Source organism: Argopecten irradians, chromosome 15, assembly GCF_041381155.1.
Source record: "Argopecten irradians isolate NY chromosome 15, Ai_NY, whole genome shotgun sequence".
Classification (NCBI taxonomy): Eukaryota; Metazoa; Mollusca; class Bivalvia; order Pectinida; family Pectinidae; genus Argopecten; species Argopecten irradians.
Genome location: NC_091148.1, coordinates 14289377 through 14315398, shown reverse-complemented (window position 1 = coordinate 14315398; position 26022 = coordinate 14289377). Strand labels below are relative to the sequence as shown.

Genomic DNA, 26022 nt, shown 5'->3' with positions numbered 1-26022 from the left:
CCCTCCATATTTTTGATTTTTTATTGTTGCTTATGAGATTTTACATATACTATTGTAAATCTAAAAACACAATCCCGACTATTCCTGATGACAAAAATATATTGACCATTATAGTTAAAAATAGAGAACATTGGAATGTATACATATTCTCACAAAATTCAAGAGAAAATAAAAAAGAAGAGGATCTTTATCAAACATTTGATTATTTAAACAAGAACATTGTGAATTGGTCTATTTTAAATAACATACTTACATTTTTTATAAAAGGTATGTTAAATGCCCATAACATATTGATTGATACATATATAACATTATACATGTTTACAGCATGCATATGTATGTGTGATAATGAGGATAATATGTATAATATTATACATTTATGTAAACTGTATACAGATGTTTGTGATTTTTTTTAAAAACTTGTATAAAAAAAGTTATGCATGAAAAAAAATTGATATTGATGTCCAGATGTTTAGCGAATATCATATTCCCCATTATCTGCACATTATCATGTATTTCATATTTATTTTATTGTCTTTTTTTCGTAGAGTTTGAATTTTTTTATTGTTATTTCAATCGGCAGCGTAAGGACTTATCTTATATCACCTGAGGCTTAAATGTTAGAATTTATTAATTACATTTTTCGCAGTGAAATATAAGGTTTTACGGTGAACATAAGACTTCGGTGATAATATCAATTTTGATGTTTTCACTAGCTTTTGACCAATCGGAATGCAGCATTGACAGTGAAAATGTCACCTCATTAGTTTGTGCGCGGAAATGCCGTCATATATTTTTAAGAAATATGATGTTATGCTAACAATACGATATGATAATCGCAAGGGCAAATAACTGTAAAATACAATGGAGAAATAGCCTTTGAATTAGAAGTTTTCTGTAAATGAAAGTAAGAAAAAAAATGCAAGAAAATATAATTCCCTGTTTAATTATGAATACCAGTAATATTTCATCTCGTGAAAAAAGTCACCTCACTCGATGACATAAGACTGGTATTTATCAAAAAACAATATTTTATATACAGTATAGACTTCAAGAGCACCCTCTGATATTGAAATCCTTTTGAAATTACCAAATATCAATAGCAAGCTTAAACTGTATAATTCAGTGAACAAAATAGAAAATAGTGTTAAGCGGAAAACATCCTTCTAACATCTAACATTTCCGGATGTAGCACGGTATCATCTAAATGTAATATCGTAGCTGGTATATAGACAAAATAACAGTTATTGGTCATAAACCTAGATTTAATTAAGAGGCATGTAAATTACTGTATAGTGGGTATTTTTCGTGGACCAAAAATTACGCAATTCGATCTAAAGAAAAAGAAAATCATATGTAAGCGATTATATATTTTCGCGATATGGATTTAAGGGTAGATTTCATTCAACCATTTCTCGATACACCGCGGATCACATTTTCGCGATCATAGTAATGACCCGCGAAATCGCAAAAATATCATCCTCGCGAAAATAACAGGCTATTTATGCCATTTCTGACAAGCTGTTCAACGCTTTAGAGATGAGAATAAAAAATGATCAGTCCTACCCAGATTAAATTGCATGCTGTCGACCAATTGAATGATAAATATAGATGACAAAGGGAAAATGTATCAAAGGTAACCATCATAAGTATATGATACTATGACGTAAATGAACGCAAGACGTCGATTACGAAAAAATAATGAATAATGCACACTTATTCTCTTCTCCCCCTACTATTAATTAAAGAGTAATTAGTAGTAATTTACATCATGGTGTGGCGTCGCACTCAATGCTACTATGGCCAGTTGTCGCCGCTCTCCACATTCAGTCAATTCTACGTTAGCGACCACCTCTGCATAAAGACTACCTGTTTGATAAGACAAATTTCTCATACATGCAGTATGTTCGTGTTATTTTGAAGGTATGTTTGGGAGACTGCAGTATGTTCGTTTTGTGTGAAGCGCGTGCGTGTTTTGTGAAACTGTGGTATGATCCGTTTTTTTGTGTGAAGTGCTTGCGTATTTTTGGGAGGCTGCAGTATGTTCATGTTGTGACTCTTTGTAACTCGTGTCTATTATAAAGTGTGATCTGATTGTATTGTATGTCTAACATTAAAATCAGTGAAATAATATTACTGCTAAATTTCTAAATATTTATAGCATTAAAATGCACATACATCACCATATAAATATCCATTTGTTCAACAGCGAGGAAATCAAATGGAATCCAGTGTCCCTGAGGTTCAAAAACAGCGAGATGGAAGATCTGTTTATATTCCGTCGACAGTTTTTCTCGCTGCAGCCATTCTCCTTCGTATTTGCGCTGACGGTTGGCTTTGTTACTAACTTCCCATATTCGTTTACGTAAGTATAGAGATAATGCATTGCAGGTATATTAGAATGTAAACTGTTAATTGTTTTTTTTTTTCAAATTTGGTTGATGTTTGATGGGGTTGTGATATTTATTATTATTATATTTTCATTTTTTTGTTATGGTAATTTTTTATATATAGGTATTACCATTATTGAAATATAAAGGCAAACATATTTTTCATTGCTCATTCTCATCCTCTTTATCGTCACCATGATCATTCAGCTAAACTGTCCAGCCACATCATCGCCATCATCCTCATCATCCTCATCATCTTCCTCATCATCGTCATCATCATCCTAATTCTCGTTATCGTCGATGTTACCATTCTACTAAACTGTTAAGCCTTAAGATTGTTATCATCGTTATTATTCTCATTATCATCATCATCATCATCATTCTCATCATCTTCATTCTCATTATCGGCACCATTATCATTAAACTAAATTGTTCAGCCTCATAGTCATCATCGTCATCATCCTCATCATCATCATCCTCATCATCATCATCCTTTTTATCGTCAACATTATCATTCTAGTCACCATTCATTCAGCTCGCCATCTTCATCATCGTCATATTCATTCATCTTCACATCACCTCATCAATTACAACCATTCACCATCAATCTGAACAACAAATCCGTATAAAATAAAAAGTGACAACGAAGGCAGACAACTTTGTTTTGCCCAGACTGCTGTCCTGGTTTCAATAAAAAAAAACATAATCATATTTAAAAATAAATATATAATCTCCATCCTCTAAACAATGTTTCAGCCAGAAGTGGGTCAGACGACTAAATCGTACACACTAAACAATGTTTCATCCAGAAGTGGGTCAGTAGACTAAATCGTACACATTAAATAATGTTTCATCCAGAAGTGGGTCAGTCGACTAAATCGTACACACTAAACAATGTTTCATCCAGAAGTGGATCAGTCGACTAAATCGTACACACTAATCAATGCTTCATTCAGAAGTAGGTCAGTCGCCAAAATCGTACACACTAAATAATGCTTCATCCAGAAGTGGGTCAGTCGACTAAAACGTACACACTAAACAATGCTTCACCCAGAAGTGGGTCAGTCGACTAAAACGTACACACTAAACAATGTTTCATTCAGAAGTGGATCAGTCGACTAAATCGTACACACTAAACAATGTTTCATTCAGAAGTGGGTCAGTCGACTAAAACGTACACACTAAACAATGCTTCATCCAGAAGTGGGTCAGTCGGCTAAAACGTACACACTAAACAATGTTTCATCCAGAAGTGGGTCAGTCGACTAAAACGTACACACTAAACAATGCTTCATTCAGAAGTGGGTCAGTCGACTAAAACGTACACACTAAACAATGCTTCATCCAGAAGTGGGTCAGTCGACTAAATCGTACACACTAAACAAAGTTTCATCCAGAAGTGGGTCAGTCGACTAAATCGTACACACTAAACAATGCTTCACCCAGAAGTGGGTCAGTCGACTAAAACGTACACACTAAACAATGCTTCATTCAGAAGTGGGTCAGTCGACTAAAACGTACACACTAAACAATGCTTCATTCAGAAGTGGGTCAGTCGACTAAAACGTACACACTAAACAATGTTTCATTCAGAAGTGGGTCAGTCAACTCAAACGCACACTTTGAAATCCATAATTGCAACTCTCTTTCGACAATGAACGCATACATCAAAAATAGGTAGAGAATGGAATATTTCGAATTTGGTTTCTTACATTGTATTAGATTAGTTTTAAACGGAATTATTTGATGCATATATGAAAGTTATCGTTGAACTGTGATTAGCCTAGACAGCTTTTGAATATATGAGCATAGTGGAACTTGGAAAAGTTGCATTAAATGTTTTCCCATATTTCATTGCTGAAAATCATCTTACAACATTTCAGGAAAAGTTCATAAGGTTGATTGATTTGCGATTTTTGTACATTGAATTTTTTATTTAATTTCGTTTTGATAAAAAAAACTACGATTTACGAAACAGAGAATCAATTTCCAGTCAAGCACATAGTGAATAGTAGATGAGTTGAGACTTTTCAAGATGGCGAAATATCTGCATTAGGAACAGAAATAAATGAAATAAAAAACCGCAAATATGAACATGGTCTTTCCAATTATGATATCAGGTATTATATTCCTGATAACCATTTGATCTCTAGTGTATAATATCCATAAACTTCATAATTTAATTGGAAAAGCCTCATAAAATACATGAAAATCAATTCCGAACACTTGCCTGCGGTTCGAAAAATCATATCTATTTACATGTACTTTATAACATATTAAACTTAACAGCTTCATGTTTTATATGCTTTATATTTTTCTTTTTCAGATGTTGGAAAAGCATACTTTCAGTGGCTTTAGGGTCGTTGATACTGCTTTTTAACATATTAACAATGTCCGAGGTAAGTATATTCCGACTTCTGTTTTACATCACCACAACATTAAAAATCTATCTTTAAGGCCAACTTCCTTTCGGAAATGGCTTTTGATATATAAAATTGGAATGTAGAACGAGATCGATAATTTTGTACAGTCGTAAAATGTATTAGCTCACCGTGATTACTACGCTTATCACCTGTTTATGAACAATTTAATTAATAAAAATACTAAATGTTAATTTTCATAACGCCGGTCGTTCTATATTTCCCGCCGTCGTCCTAAATACCGCGCTATCACTGCGCCAGACGACAAAACTTCACTGTTAACATATAAATCATGTATTTGATTGATATTGTAACCTCATCTTAGGCCATTGATATCAATTTTGATTTTATTAATTGATGTTCTTAGGATTTTTTGTTGTTTTCGTTTTGAAAGGAAGTAGGCCTTTAATGCTTATACAATGTATCTTTGAATATTTTGAATTAATAACATCTATGACGATGTTGGTGCTCAGACGTACAGTTCAGTGGAAAATAATAAATATTTCACATCATCTTCATTAATTAGATGACATCGTTATTTCTTATTTTATTTTTTTCTGATTTATAGGGGATGGACGGCCTGAAGGAAAAATCGCTGTTAGTACACGTTATAGAGAACATGTTGATATGTTTATCTGGGCTGATACTACTGGGTGTTTCCATGGGAGGGGTAAGTAACATGCTTCAACGTCTCCTTATCCAACAGGCTTTTTTTCTTATTTATTAGCGCGGTATTGACTGGCGCGATTCGGCGGTTCAATGCCGGAAATACCATTTTCAAAATGTAACGCTGTACTTGAATAAGTGCAAAAATAAAACTTTAAAATTAATACGTATGATATATCTCCGCTTCCCAAAACATAGTCATTCACATACACAACAAATTGGATACATAGAGGAGCGTCCTTAAATTACCCTTGTTGTTTATTCCGTTTTTGCATATTACAGAGTTAGCTCCCTTGCGGGTAGGTATCGATTGTTACGTCATTATTTTGTGAGCGCAGTTCACGTCGTTTTCTCCGAAAAATATGACGTTACGCTCGCAAACACATGACGTCACAATCAATACCTACCCGCAAGTGCAGATAACTCTGTAATATGCAAATTCGGAATAGGGTGTTAGACCAAATATACAAACCTTACTTTATCTCAGTATTCATATGTCCATATTTTGTAAATTGCACATTTATCTGTTCTTATTCATGGTGACGTCAAGAATTTTTGGACGAAAATTTTATGTCGTTTTACTTGAAAAGGTATGGCGTCATCAGAGCCGACAATTTTGTAAAATGTCGTATTCTTTACAATTTTGTAAAGTTGTTTGTATTTCCTGCTACACTAGTAAATATGATGCCATTTTTGATAACATAAATTTGGTCGCGAAATTTTGAGGCTATTTGCTTATTTTCGTCTAATTTTAAGTCCAATTATCGAAAATAACCGGCTATACCAAATCAAAATTCATTGCAGAATGTGTGGATGGCTCAGAATAAAGTATCGCAAATTGTCAACACAACAGCTACTCTTCAAATGGAAGTGACGTCACCGGTGACGTACACCGTGCCAGACTACGTATTTTTGCAGCTAATGTTATTAATGATTTGTATGAATGAGGCGGTGACGTTAAGACATGCTGCTAAATGTGTTGTCCTGGTGTTTAGTGCTTCCAGCTCCATCGCTTTGCTTGTGTATTCACATCCACGCCATGATCACGTTAGGTAATTTTTTAGATTATTTTTTTAACATAATCCATTCATTCGTATACGTCATTTCTTTGACACAGCTGTACTCTTCCAGGGTCCAGTTATTTAATTAGCTAGTATGGTCTTACTGGGCCCAATTTCTTTGACCCAACAGTGCTCTCTCACGGTCAAGTTTTAGGAACACTCTGATGTTGAACTTGAGGGAATTCCTTAACTTATATGTTCCCATAGGAAGCAGCATTACATCAGCCAAGGAATGTTCCTTTTTTATAAAATACCTTAACTGTTCTGCTTTATTTTAAGAATATTCGTGAAATTTGGCCCAGCGGGAGCATTATTGCCTCAAAGAACCTATTTGTGCAATCCATCAGAATTTGATATTTTGTGTTGTGTCGTAATGTGCTGATGTCATTTATGTCATTTATGTTATATATAATGACGTCATAAATGACGTTGTATAAAAAATCATATAACATCAAAATTTAAGATTTGTGCGGATTAACGCATGCATATTTGTTAGTGATTTTACAATAAAACGGCCGATATTTGTTACATAATATTAATAATGTTCTAGGAGCACATTTATTTCAAAATTATTTAAGTTACGAGTAGCGTTTACAGCCAATTAGAATGATTAGTTTTATTATTTTAATTCCTTTGTAGCACAGCCGTAGATATGGTGATCCCTGTGGTTAATGTACAGGGCCTGATGTTATGTGTACTTTTAATGGACAGAAAGGTGAGTGGATACAGCAAACATTTAAGCAATAAATTGTTACCAGATTGGACATACAGTGGATATGAATCCCATCCGGAAGGTAGATAAATGGAATGGCGCCCGTTAGGACGCCATGAATATTTTATCTTGCTGACGAATGGGATTCATATCCACTGTAGGTCCAATCTGGTAACAGTTTATTACTTATATTTACATATTTATCTAGACAATTTGTTTATAACGCCCGTTCTATGTTCTCTTGATGGTCTATACAGACAAGTGTGACTGCAATTTGTAAAACATTATAGTCTGACGTCCTAAAGTCGACGTGTGCATAATTATGGTACGAGCGCTGTACATGTATTGTGTTTATCACTTGTCGTCTGTCATCTTAATCGCATCATTTAAAGAGAATATTTACTTTGTTATAAGCCCATTTCGCATTTCAAAACCTTACAAAGTTCCGATTTGCTTAGAAATATCTTCGTTTCTACAAAATACAAAACGTGGTTGATTAAAAAGACAAAGAAACTAGCATACCCTTTCTAAATCATTAGCAAACTTGTAAATCTGTATCACAAAATATTTTGTTTTTGTTTTAAAGGTTGAAATTCTAAAGAGGAAGGCGTTTCTCCACAGGTCCAAAACAATAAATAACCATGAACATTTAAGAAAACTAAGAAGAAAAAATAAGACTTTACTGTACAATATGATTTTACCTGATATAGCAAGGAGTCTTCTAAACGACAGCGACAAAAAGGTACAGTAAAACCTGTCTTATCAACCACCTCTGTATCAACACCGCCTACTAAATAAGACCACTTTATCAGGGTTCCAAAAAGTCAAATTCCCACAGAGTTTGTCCTGTGTATAAAGACCACTTGGCTATAAACACCTGCCCTGCAGGTAAGGTATTAGAATTGTATCTGCTGCCCCTATTGCACGATCGTAAAAGGCGACTAAATTTAGGATATTATCGTTTCTTTTCTTCCTAACCAACTATGTTCTTCCTAACGTCTCCCTTGACATCACCTCACTTTTGGTCTTTTATTGAGCGCACACCCCTGTGAGGAAGGCTCTGGGTTCTGTCCCCTGGCCGGGACACACCAATGTCTGGTAGCTTCTGCTCCTACTTCGCGCTCAGCATAAAGGGGTTGGGACGACTGGTTGGCCCGTTGTCAATATAATGTGACCTGGTGGGGTGCGTTGCTTGGTGTCTTAGGTGGCATGCTTCAGCGATATAGTACTATAATAGGGCAACAGTTCCACTATACAAAAGAACACAATTCGACTATACCATAGTCTCCCAAAACACACACCTGCACACTACACACGAGGCCGTCCTTACACGACCCTGGCTGTTAATAGGACGTTAATTTAATCAAACAAACAAGCAAACTATAAATACCAGTGTCTCTTGGTTCTTTGGATAGTCTTTATAGACAGATTTACCGTTCAAGGATTAACTTGAGTTTTTTATGGTATGGATTTCACAAAAAGTATTCTATTCAAACCGCGAAGCAGCTACTGATAAGATATTTGTGTTATATCTCTATAACAAAATCTGTTTTTAGAAGTCCTTGTAATTCAGTGTAATAATGATAACCTCTTGAAAGTTCCAATTTCATTTTTCTTTTGTTCTTTGAAATCAGTATCCTGTTATATATAGCAGCCAATCAGAAATGACCTTACAAAATATGATTATGTGGTCTAGTTTCAGTTGATTATTGGTCAACTAATTAACCCCTGAAATTTCATACTGGACTGGCCTAAACATTGTGATTAAGAAAGGTCTAAATGCGATTCCAGGGATGAATGAGTTATCATTTTATAGTTTTATAGCTATTTTCATTTGGACAATAGAAAAATTTGAAAATGTTGAAAATTAATCTTTATAATGCTATAATGGTATATCTATGGGCGTTCAAGGTGACATAACCCAGGCTCTTATACAAAACTTTACTTCATGTCCAAATGAGGTTATTTTAAGGAAGAGATGACAAATATCGTGTTGGTTGGTTGATTTCGCATCACTTCTTTATACCAACTACAATCATTTACGGACGGTTTATAAAGACAATATTACCTTACCGTGGAGAAGGTTAACGTCAGAGGTACGCACCTCCTGCGCACCGCGATTCTGTTAACCTGCTCTACGATGAATATAAACCCCCTTCATTTGCGTTAAAATTATATGGGCTGTGATGTTTACACTCACGAATTAAGAAGAGCTTTTAATATTTTATTAAACACCAATAATTACCAACATTTTAATAATTTCAATACTTAATATGCATTGAGAACATACGGTCAGACAATGAAGCCAAGTTGTGGTCTACAATGTCATTTCATATCTTACAGTGTTAATAGTAATTGTAAAGAGATTTCTGAAAATATGTTTCCATCTAAACATGCATAAGGCATAAAAACAAGAATTTTACAGTGTACAAACGTTTATAAGGCATTATACATGTTTGTCTGTCCATTTGAATACTTTTTACAGCTTTATTAATCAAATCTGATGGTTCTCAATAAGATTACTGCAGGGAAAATAACATGTCAAATTTTTTGCCTAGTTATGGCTTATATAACGTTAAGGATCATTCCATCCAGCAACATGCTCACATTTACACAATCCGTAAAGGAAATCAAGTAAATGAAATTGTTCTTTCTGTATCGTTAACAACATTTCTTAGTCGAACACATGATGATGTCGGGGTAATGTTTGCTGCCTGTCCACATTTTGAAGATTCTTACCTCTCTTTATGTTTCTAAAACAGCACTTACTAAGTCAAACACACGATGATGTCGGGGTAATGTTTGCTGCCTGTCCTCATTTTGAAGATTCTTACCTCTCTTTATGTTTCTAAAACAGCACTTACTAAGTCAAACACACGATGATGTCGGGGTAATGTTTGCTGCCTGTCCTCATTTTGAAGATTTTTACAACGAAAACTGTAATTATGAGGACGGCTTGGGTTGTCTGCGCTTCCTCAACGAGATCATTTCGGACTACGACGAGGTAGGAATATCTAATATACTGGTTTCTGTATTTAAATCTTAAAGATCTGCCCTTGCGAGTAGGTATTGATTGTGACATCATGTGTTTGCTAGCAAACGACGTGATTGCGCTCACAAAATAATGACGTAATAATTGATACCTACCCGCAAGGGAGCTAACTCTGTAATATGCTAAGACGGAATAACCGGATATTTTAGCGGGTTGAATTTTTCGCGATTTTAGCTAAAAATGATATAGTCGATTTATAAATTTTCACGATCAGGCTTTCAATATACATGTTAATGTGATTCAAACCATGCTGATTCGCGGATCTAATTTTCGCGGTCATATTCATGCCCCGCGAAATTGCATAAAAAACTATTTTCTTTGCGGTCAACCTTTTTCTCCTCTCAGTAATTTATTTTGCGAGAACATTCAAATTGTAAAACATCGTTTTGTTAGAAAAACTCTGTCTTGTTTAAATATTATTCTGCTGAAAATATCAATCGTGTCTGTAGTAGTCCCAGTATTTAGAATAATGACATTGTACCGACAATTTATAACCTCTTGTGGATCGAATGGCGGAAAATAACCAAGATTAGTGTTGTTTTCAATGACATCATCATTAGTATCATAATGTTTTATGAAATCCTAGCTGTTCATTTTTGAATTTCCCCAAAAATATGATAACATTTACCCTTCGTAGTTTCTTATTTCGTATAATTCCGATTTTTCATAAATGCATTTTTATAATTTAACGTCGGGACATTTTACTGGAACACACTGTATCATGCTAATAACGCAAACAATAGTAATCTTTTTCACTTTTATTTGATTTTTCAAATAGGAGAAACTAGTATTTTCCTTGTTTGTTTGATATAATTATTTTTTTAGTTAATTCAAGAGGCTGAATTTTCCTCGCTCTGTAAAATTAAAACCATCGGATCCACATATATGGTCGCCAGTGGTCTACGGAAGCATCTCGATCACAGCTCCATGGAGGTAAAGATTTATAATTTAGTGACTCCTGTTGTGCTGTATCTTTCCAATGTTATAATAAATCATAAGTGATCATCAACAGATTTTCTTTTGTGCGTGTTACTTTCATAATTTTCGTGATGCTAGTAAATTTGCAGAAGTTTATCCCCACGAATTATCATAAACATCATATCATATTTCAATCCTTGGTAAAGGCAGGTATTATGTTTACATCAAACCATGCGTTCTGTTACAATGGCGCCCAACGTAGCGTAGGTCATCGTTAGTTTTATAACGGTTAATACAATACACTTTACATACTACAATTAACTTCTTTATTCAGGAAAGTGGCAATGACAAAAGGAAAGGACATCTGGGAACGCTGGTCAATTTCGCATTGAAAATGATGGACGTCATAGAGGAAATATCAAAGGATTCGTTTACTAACTTTCAGCTTAGAATAGGTAAGCGACTCCGGGGACTTTTCCGATTATCATGACAATTATCCGTATCCATGGAGATCCACGACCCTCTTTTGATACTGTTATTTCAGATATGGGAAGAGTTTTGAGAACATGAAAATGCTCATAGCTTAATTATGTAAAAATGTCTGTAGTTTTGTCTCTTTAATGAGCCAGTCTATTTTATTACTCATATTAAACCAGATAATTATCAAGAGAAATCAAAGACCTTGACATAAAGGATGACTTTTGATATTCTAATGACGCAGCGTCGATGCCTTAATAAGTAATTAAAGATGAAAAGTTCTGTCGTAAGCTCTAACCCAGTCGTATTAAGGACGCTACCAAGGAAGCTTTGATGAAGAATAAGGGGGAGGCGAAGAATTAGGTTACCCTCGAGTTCTACTTTTTTTTCTTTTTTTTTATCTACTTTTCCCCGAGATTAGATTTCATGTTTTGAATCCCCAGGACAACGCCTTATTTACAAATATATGCATGGTTTAAAGGCGCAATTTCGTATGCATGTATATGTAATGTATATATATTTTCAAAGACTTTATCACATTATACAACACTCATCCTCGATATACCAGTGGTAACTATCACTGTCGTTATACCCGCCCATGGACTTTATCATAGTGATTCATAAGGTATTTCAGGAAAAAAACCCAGACCAATCACATGATAAATATCAAAGGATCAAAGAAACTGTGTCGTCTGTTGTCGCAAAGGGGTAGATATAACATCGAGGATGTACAGCGATTAAATTTGTGTAGATATTCGATATGAAAACTGCGGATATTGTCTTTGATTTATTTTTTCAAAATATGTACACGAATAATATACGAGTATTCACTTGCAAAAAAAAATTACACTTACAGCATATATTATATGTACTTTGTTTTACATCAAACAGTACCATTGCTGATTATTCTGTATTTGCATATAACAGAGTTATCTACCCTTGCGGGTAGGTATTGATTGTGACGTCATGTGTTTACGAGGTAACGTCATACTTTTCTGGGAAAACGACGTTAATTGCGCTTACAAAATTATGACGTAACATTCGATACCTACCCGCAAGGGAGCTAACTCTGTAATATGCAAAGACGGAATATAAAGAGGAGAATAACACCACGTATGGTTTTGCGGGTACTGCAATCTGCATTTTATGACGTGTTTCTAGTGAATAAAACATACATGATTATGTTTCTTTACGTTATACAGGAATCAATCACGGCCCTGTGATAGCTGGAGTGATCGGAGCACGCAAACCGCACTACGATATATTTGGTAACACCGTCAATGTGGCTAGCCGTATGGAAAGCACGGGAGTCATAGGGAAAATACAGGTATGACGTCAAACGTAACTTGGAAAAATACAGGTATGACCTCAAACTAAGGTCGAGTTTAATACAGGTATGATGTTAAAGGTTATAGGAAAATAAAGGTATGAAGTCAAAATTTAATTGTATGGCTTTAAAAAGAAACGTGAGAAAATACAGTTAAGACGCCAATGGAATACAGGTATGACGTCAAAAGTAATAAAAACTACATGTATAAAGTAAAAAATAATGGAGAAAATACAGATATAACATCAAAAGTAAAACAGGTATGACGTCAACGGTAATGGAGAAATATAAGTATGACATCTAAAGTAATGTGGAAATATACGTATGATGTAGTGTTTCCCACAGCCCCGATTAGCATGGCGCCGCGCCGTGCCCTTTTTACCTGACGCCATGCCCCTATGACCTAACGCTGTGCCCTGTTTGCCCCCAGTACACTTCTACTAAACTACCAAAATACCAGGTAGTGGCTTGATAATTAAGTAAACAAAAGAAGTGTGACCACTCCCTGACCCCCTGACCAACACCCCAGTGGCCCTAATTAGCAGCCTTGGGCTATTTTCACCCTTGGCTTGTGGTGTCACTTTCAGGTCTGTGTATTACGTAAGCTGAAGTCAAGCAGCCGATCAGCAGCCTAGAAAACAATCAGCTGGCCTTTCAATAAGTTTTATGACTACAGCTAGTGAGCATTACTTCAAATACAAATACTGCTTACAACTGTAAATGATTTACTCACGTTTTTAATGTTTAATAGGCCTATCTATATCGGATGGATGTCACAAGATTTGCAATCGTAATGGCCGCCATTTTGGGTGTATTGTAATAGTAGATCCGGAGGTATTGAATTTCAGGATTTTACTAATATTCACGTTTTTAAAAATGAAAACGGTATTTTTTTTTTTTTTTAGAATTTCGGTGTGAATTTATTTTTAGAAAAGATATCTTAATAATAATAAAATTATTAATTGCAAAGTAATTAAAATAAATCAAATTAAAAAGAAATCAACTTTTTTCTCTATCAGATTATATTAAATTGAAATATTTTGCATACTACTCTAACACTTATCTGTATTTTCTTAATTTAGAACATTATTTTAATTAATTGTCCATTATTATGAAACATGTTATCTTATTCAAATCAATACAGTATTTTTAATATTTAGATAAAGATATATATTAAAATAAAGGTATTTGGATTGAAATAAAGGAATACATTTTGAATTTTCCCATTCTTTTAATTAATATGAATGAAATTTAGATCTTTATTGTGAATCAATTATAGTCATGATCATATTATCTGCAGATTACAATTTTCAAAATCATTTTTTTTCACTCAGAATAATAGATGTCCTGATATTACTTAGCAACTCAGAGAGTTTAAAGCATTTAAATGATATTAAGTTGAACCACAATTAAATAAACAACAAGACAGTTTTAAAGATTTCCCCTTGTATTGGAAGTTGTCGATATAACCTTTGTGCCCCTCTGATGGTTATTTATCACGGTCAAGGTGCCCTTTTCAATACCCAGCACCATGCCCTTTTTTCCTGTGGGAAACACTATGATGTCAAAAGTAACGGGGGCGGGGTACAGGTATGCCGTCAAACATAATGGTGAAAAGAAGGAATGACGTCAAAAGTAATGGGGATATAACGTCAGTGTTACTAGAATGATTGGAAATGTTTAATACACCATTAATAGCGAAAAAGAGGAAAATACCTAGCTTGTCACATGTTACTGGCAACGGGCAAACCAGACACTACACTCTCTTGACGCAGATCAATAAACATTACGCAGAGTAATTATTAGTGGCAACAACTTGAGTACAATGCAAATACTTACTGCGTTAAAATTATAACTGTCGGTCCCAGCGCATGTAGCTGTACAAGAAAACTTACTATGCTACGCTATCTATTCTATTTTATGACGTAATGTCTCCTTTTATACCAGTTCACTTTTGGTTTGGCTATTCTTGTGAGGAGGGTTGTAGGTTATAGTCTTTTGTTGATCAAACAATAACGTAAGAAATGTAAGTTTCTGCTCCTGCATAGCAATCAACAGAAAAGGAGTGGGACGACTGGTTTGCATTTTGGTGGGTATACCTAATTGAGATAATACTATGAAATGCAAGTATATTAAGCAATATACACACAAATGACATACACTTTAAATCCATTATGAAGACCTTCGAGAGGACTGTCACATAACTGATTTTGAAGTTGATCGACATATGACCTTAAAGGTGTACAGTGTGTTTTGTGAAAGTCATTCTATCTTTGCATAATACAGAGTTAGCACTATTGCGGGAAGGTGTCCATTGTGACGTCATTATTTTGTGGGCACAATTCACGTCGTTTTCTCCGAAAATGATGGCGTTACGATTGCAAACACATGACGTCACAATCAATACCTACCCGCAAGGGCAGATTTCTCTGTAGTGTGCAAATACAGAATACCTGGGAGTCTCAGTTAGAGAGAGAACAACCAAGAACCTGCCTCTACAGTAATATTTATGGCGATGCTCATAAAACAGAAGGATTTAAAAAGATACTGTAAACCTTTGGGGAAGGGACTTTTTAGGTAATTCGATTTTGAGGTTTAGTTCACACGTCTTCAATAGTTGTAATCATATTTTAGCATTCCAAATAAGACTTCTTATTTTCATGAGTGGAACTATCAGTACTTTGATTATCGTTTCAGGTACAAAAGAGTACAGCACAAGTTCTACAAAGACTGGATTACGATCTGCAGTTAAGAGGTTCAATCGATGTGAAAGGAAAAGGCAGACTTGTGACGTATTTCCTGTCAAAGACGGACGATTCCATTTCTTCATCTCAAGTTGACTCGTCCTGAATTTTTATCTTACGTATAATTTTGTGATAACGACGGAATATACCTACTTAGGATGTGTATAGTACTGATATGTTTTTTTTCTATCAACTTTACAATAGTTTAACAAACAAACTTTATTTATACTACAGTGGTTTAAAATCGAATGAAAGTGGATAGCATCCATTCTGCACAATGAAACACTTTGCATAGAAAGACATAAAGTGCTATATTATCTGTATTTGCATATTACAGAGTTATCTGCCCTTACGGGTAAGTAGGTATTGATTGTTACGTATTTACGAGTGTAACGTCACACATTTCGGAGAAAACGACGTGAACTGCGCTCATAAAATAATGACGTTGCAATCGATACCTACCCGCAAGGGAGCTAACTCTGTCATACAAAAAGACGGAATAACCCTCTCAGATGAATCAGCTTACTGGTGACAGTATATGATTGTGAATATGCAGTCTCTTGTGAAGTGACTGTGTGGGGAAGGTTGTGACAAAAGTGAATGAACACATTAAAATTTCATATTTCCGCCGCTGTCATTATTTTTAACGCACCTGACCCGAAGGGCCGGTCAGCTTATGTCATGGCGCGGCCGTCAACATTTCCTTTAAATCGCTACTACCATAGAGTTCTGCATGGAATGTAACCAAATTTGGCCAGAAAATCCTTGGGGAAGGGGAACAGATTTTGTATAAATTTAGGCTCTGACCCTACGGGGACAGGAGGGGCAGGGCCCAATAGGGATAATAGAGGTAAATCCTTTAAATCGCTACTAGTCACAGTTCTGCATTGAATGGAACCAAATTTGGTCAAATTTTGTATAGATTTTGGCTCTGACCCTCCGGGGACAGGAGGGGCGGACCAAATAGAGGAAATAGAGGTAAATCCTTTAAATTACTACTAGTCATAGAGTTTTGCATGGCATGTAACAAAATTTGGCCAGAAACATCCTTGGGGGAAGAGAACAGTTAGTATAAATTTTGGCTCTGACCCCCTGGAGCAGAAAGAATAGATCCCAATAGGGAAATTAGAGGTAAATCTTTAAATTTCTTCAGAAAAGAAACAATGATCCTGTAGTCCGAATATAACTTAGCTTTACAATTACCAAGTGAGCGATACAGGCCCTCTGGGCCTCTTGTTTCTTCGTTTTCATACTAAATCTGACTTTCTGATTGGCAAATTCTTTTGTTTTCGCACCTTTTTGCAATACCGAGAATGGCGCATAAATCCGACGTTATCTTGACGTCACGAGAGACATTTACATTGCGTATTTAATTTCATTGGATTGTGAAAACAATTTTTTCTAATCTTTTGAAATTGAAAAATAGTAAAAAAAAAATTAAATAGTTCAAAATTCAAATACTTACTTTGAAAACATAAAATACACAGGCTATGGATTTTTTGTATTATTTTATTTCTATAATCTATACACATGATAAATGTTTACATAGAGATCAACGTAACTTGCTGTGGAAAAATAAATAAAGGCTCGCATTTACCAACACCCTTTATCCATGAAAAAATAAACTTCTCAATACAAAAAGAAGTTTTATAAGTGTATCCTGCTTTTTAAGGCACATTCAGATATATTTATTTCCTAAACAAATTCCATTTTCATTTTTGAATATGAAATCAATTAACAATAAAAGTGATAAAAACTATCAATACATATTTTGAACTATAGATAGTTTATTAATACAACCGGATTTTCAAAAATAGGAGTTGTCACCCTTATTATAAAAATGGGTAAATTTCCATGTTTATGAAATACAGTTTTGATTAAAATTCATATGATGGCAAGATAAACAAATAATATGAGCAGATGAACAAAGTTCTAACACGTTACAATGTTATTTCTTAAATCAGCAACAGAAAATAGTCAGTATCCTTAACTGCACCATTTCAAACTACAACAGATATTTAACAATAACCAATGAACATATCAACAACGATTCTTTCTTAATGTAATCCAATCAAAAGTCTTGATTTCTAGAATTATTGTAAAATTAATCCAATCAAATTTCATGATTTCTTGAATCATCGTAAAAGTAATCCAATCAAATTTGTTATTCTTTAATCATCGTAATAAAAGTAATCCAATCAAAATTATTGATTATTGACTCAATGTTTAGACAACGTTTGTCATTTCTTCATTTTTAACAACCTAACATAAAATAGAAAACAACTCTGACATGAAAACCAAAAGCAGCTGCATTAGTTATATCATAACTGTTGAAAATACGTAGACATTGCACTAATTGAAATCCAGTGATAAATTACCCCGTCATTACCTGTTACCATGGAAACTACATGGCTACTGTAACCATGGAAACAACATGGCTGCTGCATCCATAACCCTAAAGATGTTTCAATCCGGAAAAAGCACACTAGGATTCGCTGACAACAAGGCTTGATATATATTGAAATATTACGAAAAGAAAGCTTATAGCTATTACCTTGACCTCATTCTGTAATTTGAAATTTTTATTATTATTTCTAAAGCTTCTTATGTATCATTGTTAAGAACATTCTTTTTGGTTTTCAGCGTTTTATTGAAATTCATTTTATAAAATGACTTTTTATTTGTTGAAAAGAACTACAGCGGTAAAACCAAGCTCTATAACAACAAGCCAAATTACTAATCTCACCTCACTTGACCCTGTAAGTTCAGGTGTTGTTGCCATGGTAACATAACTTAGGTAGCTAGGTTCAGGTGTAATAGCTGGATATTCTCGTAATAATAATAATTTTCATTAACATTATATCCCTAAACAGTATAACAATGATAATAGTGTGGCCATTAAAAAGTACAAAAATACATGCAAATATAAAATGAAAAAAAAATGTATAAGGATCTAGAATTAGGATTATTACTACAAAAAGGGTATAATATATACATATAAAACAAATCTCATAAAAACCTTACTGATGGTTATTTTTTAATATGAGATTCAAGTTTAACTGGTCTAGGACCAAACTCTGTGATACGAATATCGTCTTTCTTGAATCCAATCTTTCACCAAATTCCCTTTCTATTTCTTTAATTAACTCATTCATCCCTGATGACACCTTTTAACTCTTCCATTTAAAATGCTAAGACAGTTCATTTAGAACTTTCAGGGATGAATGAGTATGAAAACTATAACTTAATCAAATTGAGAAATGATCTCATTTCTAAAATCGTTTCTATTGTGTACAAACAAATTATCAATCACTGCAAACAACAGTAGGAATTTCGACATATTGAAAGAGTGGATAATCTTGTGGTGAAATTTTCACGTTGGTTAGTAAGAGGAATCAAGGGAGGTATTTGATGAGGTTTTCTTCGAAGGGGAGGTCACTCTTGTTGAGTGCCTAGGCATTGGTGCCACCGTCCTTCCTAAGTCTGTTGCACAGACATACAGCGATGATGAAACAGATCACCTAAACAGAAACAAGGAAATTAATTAATACATGTATTATCACATAACTGTCATATGACCTTTGTCATAAATTTCGCAAGACACAGGTGTAATAGCACAACTGTGACATCACAATGAAGATGTCATAATCAAATTATGATGTTACATCGGCAGACGGAAACGTCAAATTGAAAGTTTTGTACATATTGCTATAAATACTGTGATAAATATACTCGTGGCTACTTATATGAAATTTATTAATCTTGTTTTTTTTTTTAATTTTATATTACATAGCCACTCATGGAAGATTCTTTATTCATGATCTACAGTAAAACCTGCCTTAGTGACCAACTCTATATAATGACCCTCTGGTTAATGAAGCCAATTTTAACAAAATTTGACCTGTTTATAAACAAGGTTTATAGGCATTTTCCCCTCGATACTTTTTTAAATACATTAGTTTAAAGATGTTATTTTTGCATAAATAAAAAGATTAAAAATCCTGTTTGACCTATTCTTCTTATCAACATATTTGAATATGATAATGCAAGCATAATAATGAGCAATTTTATTTGGTATTCTTTTTGAAAACTATGCATTTAAAACCAAAAGTGCATTTTCTTTTATTAATACATCCATCAAAAACTTAAAACATTTTTTTTTCCTTCCAAAAGACACATCCAAACTATCAGAAAATTACTACATTGTAAATTCAATTCCATATCAAAGTTTTTCTCCAAACTGTTTATGATTTCAGTGAATAACTCCCAAGGCACTTACAGGGGTACATCGATCTGCCAAACATGAAAATAACAGAGTTGCTAATCTCCTTTTTATATGTTTCTGGTTAAACGAGCTTAATTTAACAAGGTTCAAATATATAGAATACATTGTAGCTTTTCAAAAGAATATGTTAAGCATATAACAGTAGTAAATACTGGTTCAAAATTCAAATTAATTTCAAATGCAATAGTTTAGAACTTAGTGAAGTAAACTTTCTAATGATTTACGTATCACTTCTTACACTTATAATGTTAACCAACTGAATTTTGTGGCGAATTAACTAAATGTTTTCATGCCAAACGACAATGTCACACAATCCATATGTAATTTCACGTTTTAAGGTAAATCACTCTATTATATCTGTAGTTGAATGATTTTTGCGATGTATTTTTTCTCGCAAATTCTTGTAGCCTGTGAAATACATTTAATTAATCGCCTACTACAATACGTTAGTTTACAGTACTAAGATCATCATTAGTAATGCTTTTTTACGGTAATATATTTTCGTGATTTCAGGAAATATACGAAAAATTAATCACCTTCTACTAAAATAAATTGTTTTACAGTATTAAGATCATCATAAGGGAGTAAAGTTTTTAGTTTTATTCTCACCTCTACAATCAGGACTACTACTCCAACAATGATGATGTTCCTGGCATTCTTCATAGCAAAGTCCTTAATGGAGTTGTAGCAAGTCTGAAAAAAAACCCAGAAAATAACATTACTAATCCCTGTTCTTCTTTCAACCCTTTTTAAAGGCTCACAATGTTTCCACACCATAAAATTTAAGTTAGATTAATAAAAATTGACCGATCAACAGGCATTATGTAAACATACCTCGTGCTCGCAAACGGACGTGTACTTATTCAATTAATGTCGGAGCAAACATCGTAGCATACACAATGCAAAATGCAAAGTCATTTAAGTTTTGATTAACATGTTGACGATCCATTACGGGGTAGTTATAATGTCAGAACATCTATATTTATCGCTACAAGTAAAGTTACGACACCAAATTTAAGTTTGAAAATCTATGTAAAAAGAGAAGGTTCACTTCAGTGTTTTGTCGTGTGGCAAAATGATGCACATTAGGGTGATGCTAGTTCACATAAGACCAACCGCGTTATTGAAACAAACACTTAATTTATCTGTTTTAAATTGTTCATGAAGTAATTAGTGAAGTACTATAATCGTAACTTAATTAACTCTGGGACGGTATAAAATTATCAACCTCATTTTACGTTTGAAATATAAATCTGTTTCAGAAACGTAAATGACCTTTGACCTGTAACTCTTCTATCAATGTAAGGTTCTCTTTACTTCATACTGTAACAATCTGATTGAAATACCGATACTTATTATCGTTAAGTTTGATGAGAGGATCTGAGAAAATCCCACCAGGGGTCATGTCCAGGTACACACAAATTCCTCAATCAGACAAAATGTTCCTAAAATGTTAAGAACCTCGTCGACATATCAGAGTGACCTCCCCTTCCACTCCAGTTTCTCGATCATCACTTACCTTGCCAATATTGGAGTTGGTTGCATCAGGAGCTGTCTGACAGTTTGAATACTTGGCTTTGGCTTGTGATGGGTTCTCGTTGTAGTCATCCTTGTTCTCAAGAATACAACAAGACAGTGGAATGGTATTGTTGCCACGGTTCCACTGGGTCGCATTCATAAACTCCATGTAACTCTACACCGCAGCAGTCAAACTGCAAAAATTAAAACTCATGTAACTGTCTACACCGCAGCAGTCAAACTGCAAAAATTAAAATAACTCCATGTAACTGTCTACACCGCAGCAGTCAAACTGCAAAAAATTAAAATAACTCGTGTAACTGTACTGTCTACACCGCAGCAGTCAAACTGCAAAAATTAAAATAACTCCATGTAACTGTCTACACCGCAGCAGTCAAACTGCAAAAATTAAAATAACTCCATGTAACTGTCTACACCGCAGCAGTCAAACTGCAAAAATTAAAATAACTCCATGTAACTGTCTACACCGCAGCAGTCAAACTGCAAAAATTAAAATAACTCCATGTAACTGTCTACACCGCAGCAGTCAAACTGCAAAAATTAAAATAACTCCATGTAACTGTCTACACCGCAGCAGTCAAACTGCAAAAATTAAAATAACTCCATGTAACTGTCTACACCGCAGCAGTCAAACTGCAAAAATTAAAATAACTCCATGTAACTGTCTACACCGCAGCAGTCAAACTGCAAAAATTAAAATAACTCCATGTAACTGTCTACACCGCAGCAGTCAAACTGCAAAAAATTAAAATAAATACTCCATGTAACTGTCTACACCGCAGCAGTCAAACTGCAAAAATTAAAATAACTCCATGTAACTGTCTACACCGCAGCAGTCAAACTGCAAAAATTAAAATAACTCCATGTAACTGTCTACACCGCAGCAGTCAAACTGCAAAAATTAAAATAACTCCATGTAACTGTCTACACCGCAGCAGTCAAACTGCAAAAATTAAAATAACTCCATGTAACTGTCTACACCGCAGCAGTCAAACTGCAAAAATTAAAATAACTCCATGTAACTGTCTACACCGCAGCAGTCAAACTGCAAAAATTAAAATAACTCCATGTAACTGTCTACACCGCAGCAGTCAAACTGCAAAAAATTAAAATAACTCCATGTAAAACCGCAGCAGTCAAACTGCAAAAATTAAAATAACTTCATGTAACTGTCTACACCACAAGCAGTCAAACTGTGAAAATCAATATAATAACATTGTAGTAGTCTTCATGAACTTGGCCGAATATAATTGAAAGTTTGGGTGATGAGGTGTAGTAGTGGCTAAGCCTTTTACTAGGCCCACTTTAAGACCCATTGCACGCTTTTATCCAGGTACCCAGGAACGATTACCTGACAGTACGTTAAACTCTTTAATTTTATCCAGTCCATTGAAAGTGTTTTATATATGTTATATAACTTGTTTCACAATCACTAAAAAATGAGTTAAGTTTATGTAAAAAAATGAAAGATCGACAGACAGCCAAACAAATAGATAATAGATAAATAGGTCTAAATCAAACTTACAATGTCATTATGGATCTATTTTAAGTTTAATAATGCTTCCTCTGACCATGCATATGCTTGAGAAGCTAATTGAAATCCATGATTCTGTAATGTGACATTGTATGATTGGGAAACCAATAGAAAAGTCATGATTCAGTCATGTGACAATGTTTGATTGACAATGTCATGATTCTGCATGTGGTTTGATTGAGAAGCCAATAGAAAGTCATGATTCTGTCATGTGACAATGTTTGATTGAGAAGCCAATGGAAAATTATGATTCTGTCATGTGACAATGTATTTGGGAAGCCAATAGAAAGTTGAGATTCAGTCTATGTGACAAATAATGATGCTCAATGGAAAGTCATGATTCAGACATGTAAAAAGATATGCTTGGGAAGCCAATGGAAAGTGGTGATAGACAACGTTTGATTGAGAAGCCAATCGAAAGTCATAATTCAGTCATCTGACCATGTATATGCTTGAGAAGCCAATGGAAAGTCATGATTCAGTCATGTGACCATGTATGCTTGAGAAGCCAATGGAAAGTCATGATTAAGTCATGTGACCATGTATGCTTGAGAAGCCAATGGAAGTCATGATTCAGTCATGTGACACACTAAAGTCCCAATGAACTCACCTGAACTTGCGTAGCGTCAACGAAGAAAGTGAAAGTATCCCTGGCACCAGTACCATCATAGTCTTCAGCTATGTGCTTCTTCAGACCGTTCTTAAGTTCAGCGGTCACCTAAGACAAACAGAACAATAGGTCTTCATAGAAGATTGTTACATACAAAACGTACTATAGTAATTATTGCATGGTGTACGTATTGTACAAAGTGTGTTCATGTTTAATTTGATTTTCTTATCATAGGGAAAGGGTACATTGAGTTGCCCTCATACAGGAGGGGATTCAACACATCCACTTTCATAATTGAAAAGCACTTGTTTTACATTACAGGGTTCAAACAGAAAATTGAACTTATGACATTTATAATTAATCAAAGATGTGCTCTATAGTTATATAGACAAAAACGAAGCAAACAAATGGCAAAAATTGTCCAAATTCCATATTTTCATGATTTATGCATATTTTGGATGGTTACTATGGCAACTACATCTGCAAAATTAGAAAAAGACATTATAGTTGAATAAGGGATATACTGAATATTTAAAATACAACAAATTAATCACTCAGAAATAGTTTTGAAAATTTTATGAAGTTGGTGGCCAAAAAGGGCCCAAACCTTACATAGTCCTTTTACCTGTATTTTATATTACCTGTACAATTTAACTTGTGTAATTTGTACCTGTGCTTTACCGGTGTTTATCTTATTACCTTTTGATTTTTACCTTAAATGATATCTGTGTGGTTTTTATCTGTATTTTTTACCTTACCTTTATGCTTTTTACCTGTTTATTTTTACCTTACTATTTTTACCTTACCTTTATGATTTTTACCTGTCTATTTTTACCTTACCTGTATGATTTTCACCTGTCTATTTTTACCTTACCTGTATGATTTTTACCTGTCTATTTTTACCTTACCTTTATGATTTTTACCTGTCTATTTTTACCTTACCTTTATGATTTTTACCTGTCTATTTTTACCTTACCTTTATGATTTTTACCTGTCTATTTTTACCTTACCTGTATGATTTTCACCTGTCTATTTTTACCTTACCTGTATGATTTTCACCTGTCTATTTTTACCTTACCTATATGCTTTTTACCTGTCTATTTTTACCTTACCTTTATGCTTTTTACCTGTCTATTTTTACCTTACCTTTATGATTTTTACCTGTCTATTTTTACCTTACCTTTATGATTTTTACCTGTCTGTCTATTTTTACCTTACCTTTATGATTTTTACCTGTCTATTTTTACCTTACCTGTATGATTTTTACCTGTCTATTTTTACCTTACCTGTATGATTTTCACATGTCTATTTTTACCTTACCTCTGATTGGAATGCAGCAGCTACAGCAATACCAGCGATTTCAATGATGATGATGATGAGAACAACAGCAGCATACTGTAACATAAATAGATCAGAAACAGTCAAGGAAAGTGATCAGTGGTTTCCAGCTTTTTCATCGCGCCATTATCACAGGAACGTCGTTATGCATCAAAATTGATGACATACGTCATCTACAATGCGCGGCTCAGTTACGCCACATGTATTGATGACGTCACGTTATTGTCTAGCGCCTGTAAGCTGTCTTATACCCCCTGTGTAAGATAGAGTTATCTTTTCCCTAGCAACCACGGGATATCCGTGTGAAGTATTGGAGAATATACAATGTAGACTGGACCTTTCTTTTCATCTCATAATCCACTTAGTATCCAATTACTTCACCCATGGAATATTTTTGTATATGTCATTAAGTGTAATACAACATGGACAATTTTCATGAGCTGTCAATCTTTAAATGTTGAAGTAATACTCTGTTTATATGGTAGCCTTTTTATAATAGTAAAAGGGCAAAAATAAGATTTCATATAGTAAAATAGTAAAATTCGGAATTCATATAGTAAAATTAGAAATTATACAGTAAAATTCGGATTTCATATAGTAAAATAGTAAAATTAGGAATTCATAAAGTAAAATCAGGTTCATATTTAATTAGGATTTCATAGTAAAACTAGGGTTCCATATAATAAATTAGGATTTCATATAATTAAATTAGGAATTCAGGAACTTACGATTCCCAGCATGCACTCGCTCTCTTTGTAGGCACCGCAGCATCCGATGAAACCAATGAGGAAGAGGATAACTCCGGTGACGATGATTATCACGGACGATGACTGGACAAGAGTGGACTGGTCAAGTGAAAGTTTCAGCAGGCTAAATAAGTTACTATCTTCTACCATAGAAACTATCCCCACAACGAGGGCTGCTATGCCAACAATCTGTAAAATCAAGT

General features: G+C 34.2%; 2 protein-coding genes across 6 annotated transcripts in view; one reads left to right on the top strand and one right to left on the bottom strand.

Annotated features, from left to right (window-relative positions):
* The window catches only part of LOC138309398 (adenylate cyclase type 3-like), a 30381-nt gene extending 13988 nt beyond the window's left edge, over nucleotides 1-16393 (top strand). Inside the window, exons 9-19 of the mRNA XM_069250589.1 lie at nucleotides 2210-2365; nucleotides 4717-4789; nucleotides 5379-5480; nucleotides 6281-6528; nucleotides 7177-7252; nucleotides 7836-7991; nucleotides 10107-10253; nucleotides 11127-11234; nucleotides 11554-11674; nucleotides 12899-13023; nucleotides 15721-16393. Of these exons, the coding sequence (XP_069106690.1) occupies nucleotides 2210-2365; nucleotides 4717-4789; nucleotides 5379-5480; nucleotides 6281-6528; nucleotides 7177-7252; nucleotides 7836-7991; nucleotides 10107-10253; nucleotides 11127-11234; nucleotides 11554-11674; nucleotides 12899-13023; nucleotides 15721-15873 (1465 nt within the window). The 3' untranslated portion in view covers nucleotides 15874-16393. The remainder of the gene's footprint in view (nucleotides 1-2209; nucleotides 2366-4716; nucleotides 4790-5378; nucleotides 5481-6280; nucleotides 6529-7176; nucleotides 7253-7835; nucleotides 7992-10106; nucleotides 10254-11126; nucleotides 11235-11553; nucleotides 11675-12898; nucleotides 13024-15720) is intronic.
* Nucleotides 16394-17258: 865 nt separating this feature from the next.
* The window catches only part of LOC138308397 (CD151 antigen-like), a 35734-nt gene continuing 26970 nt past the window's right edge, over nucleotides 17259-26022 (bottom strand). The window contains exons 3-9 of one of the 5 annotated variants that reach the window (XM_069249367.1): nucleotides 25802-26008; nucleotides 25056-25130; nucleotides 23736-23843; nucleotides 22361-22381; nucleotides 21572-21745; nucleotides 20662-20745; nucleotides 17259-19288 (exon numbers count right to left, since the gene is read on the bottom strand). In XM_069249367.1, the coding sequence (XP_069105468.1) occupies nucleotides 19220-19288; nucleotides 20662-20745; nucleotides 21572-21745; nucleotides 22361-22381; nucleotides 23736-23843; nucleotides 25056-25130; nucleotides 25802-26008 (738 nt within the window). In that variant the 3' untranslated portion in view covers nucleotides 17259-19219. Of the gene's footprint in view, nucleotides 19289-20661; nucleotides 20746-21571; nucleotides 21746-21790; nucleotides 21812-21897; nucleotides 21919-21948; nucleotides 21970-22305; nucleotides 22327-22360; nucleotides 22382-23735; nucleotides 23844-25055; nucleotides 25131-25801; nucleotides 26009-26022 lie in introns of all 5 variants that reach the window. The other 4 variants (XM_069249366.1, XM_069249368.1, XM_069249369.1 and 1 more) reach the window with 4 other exon arrangements.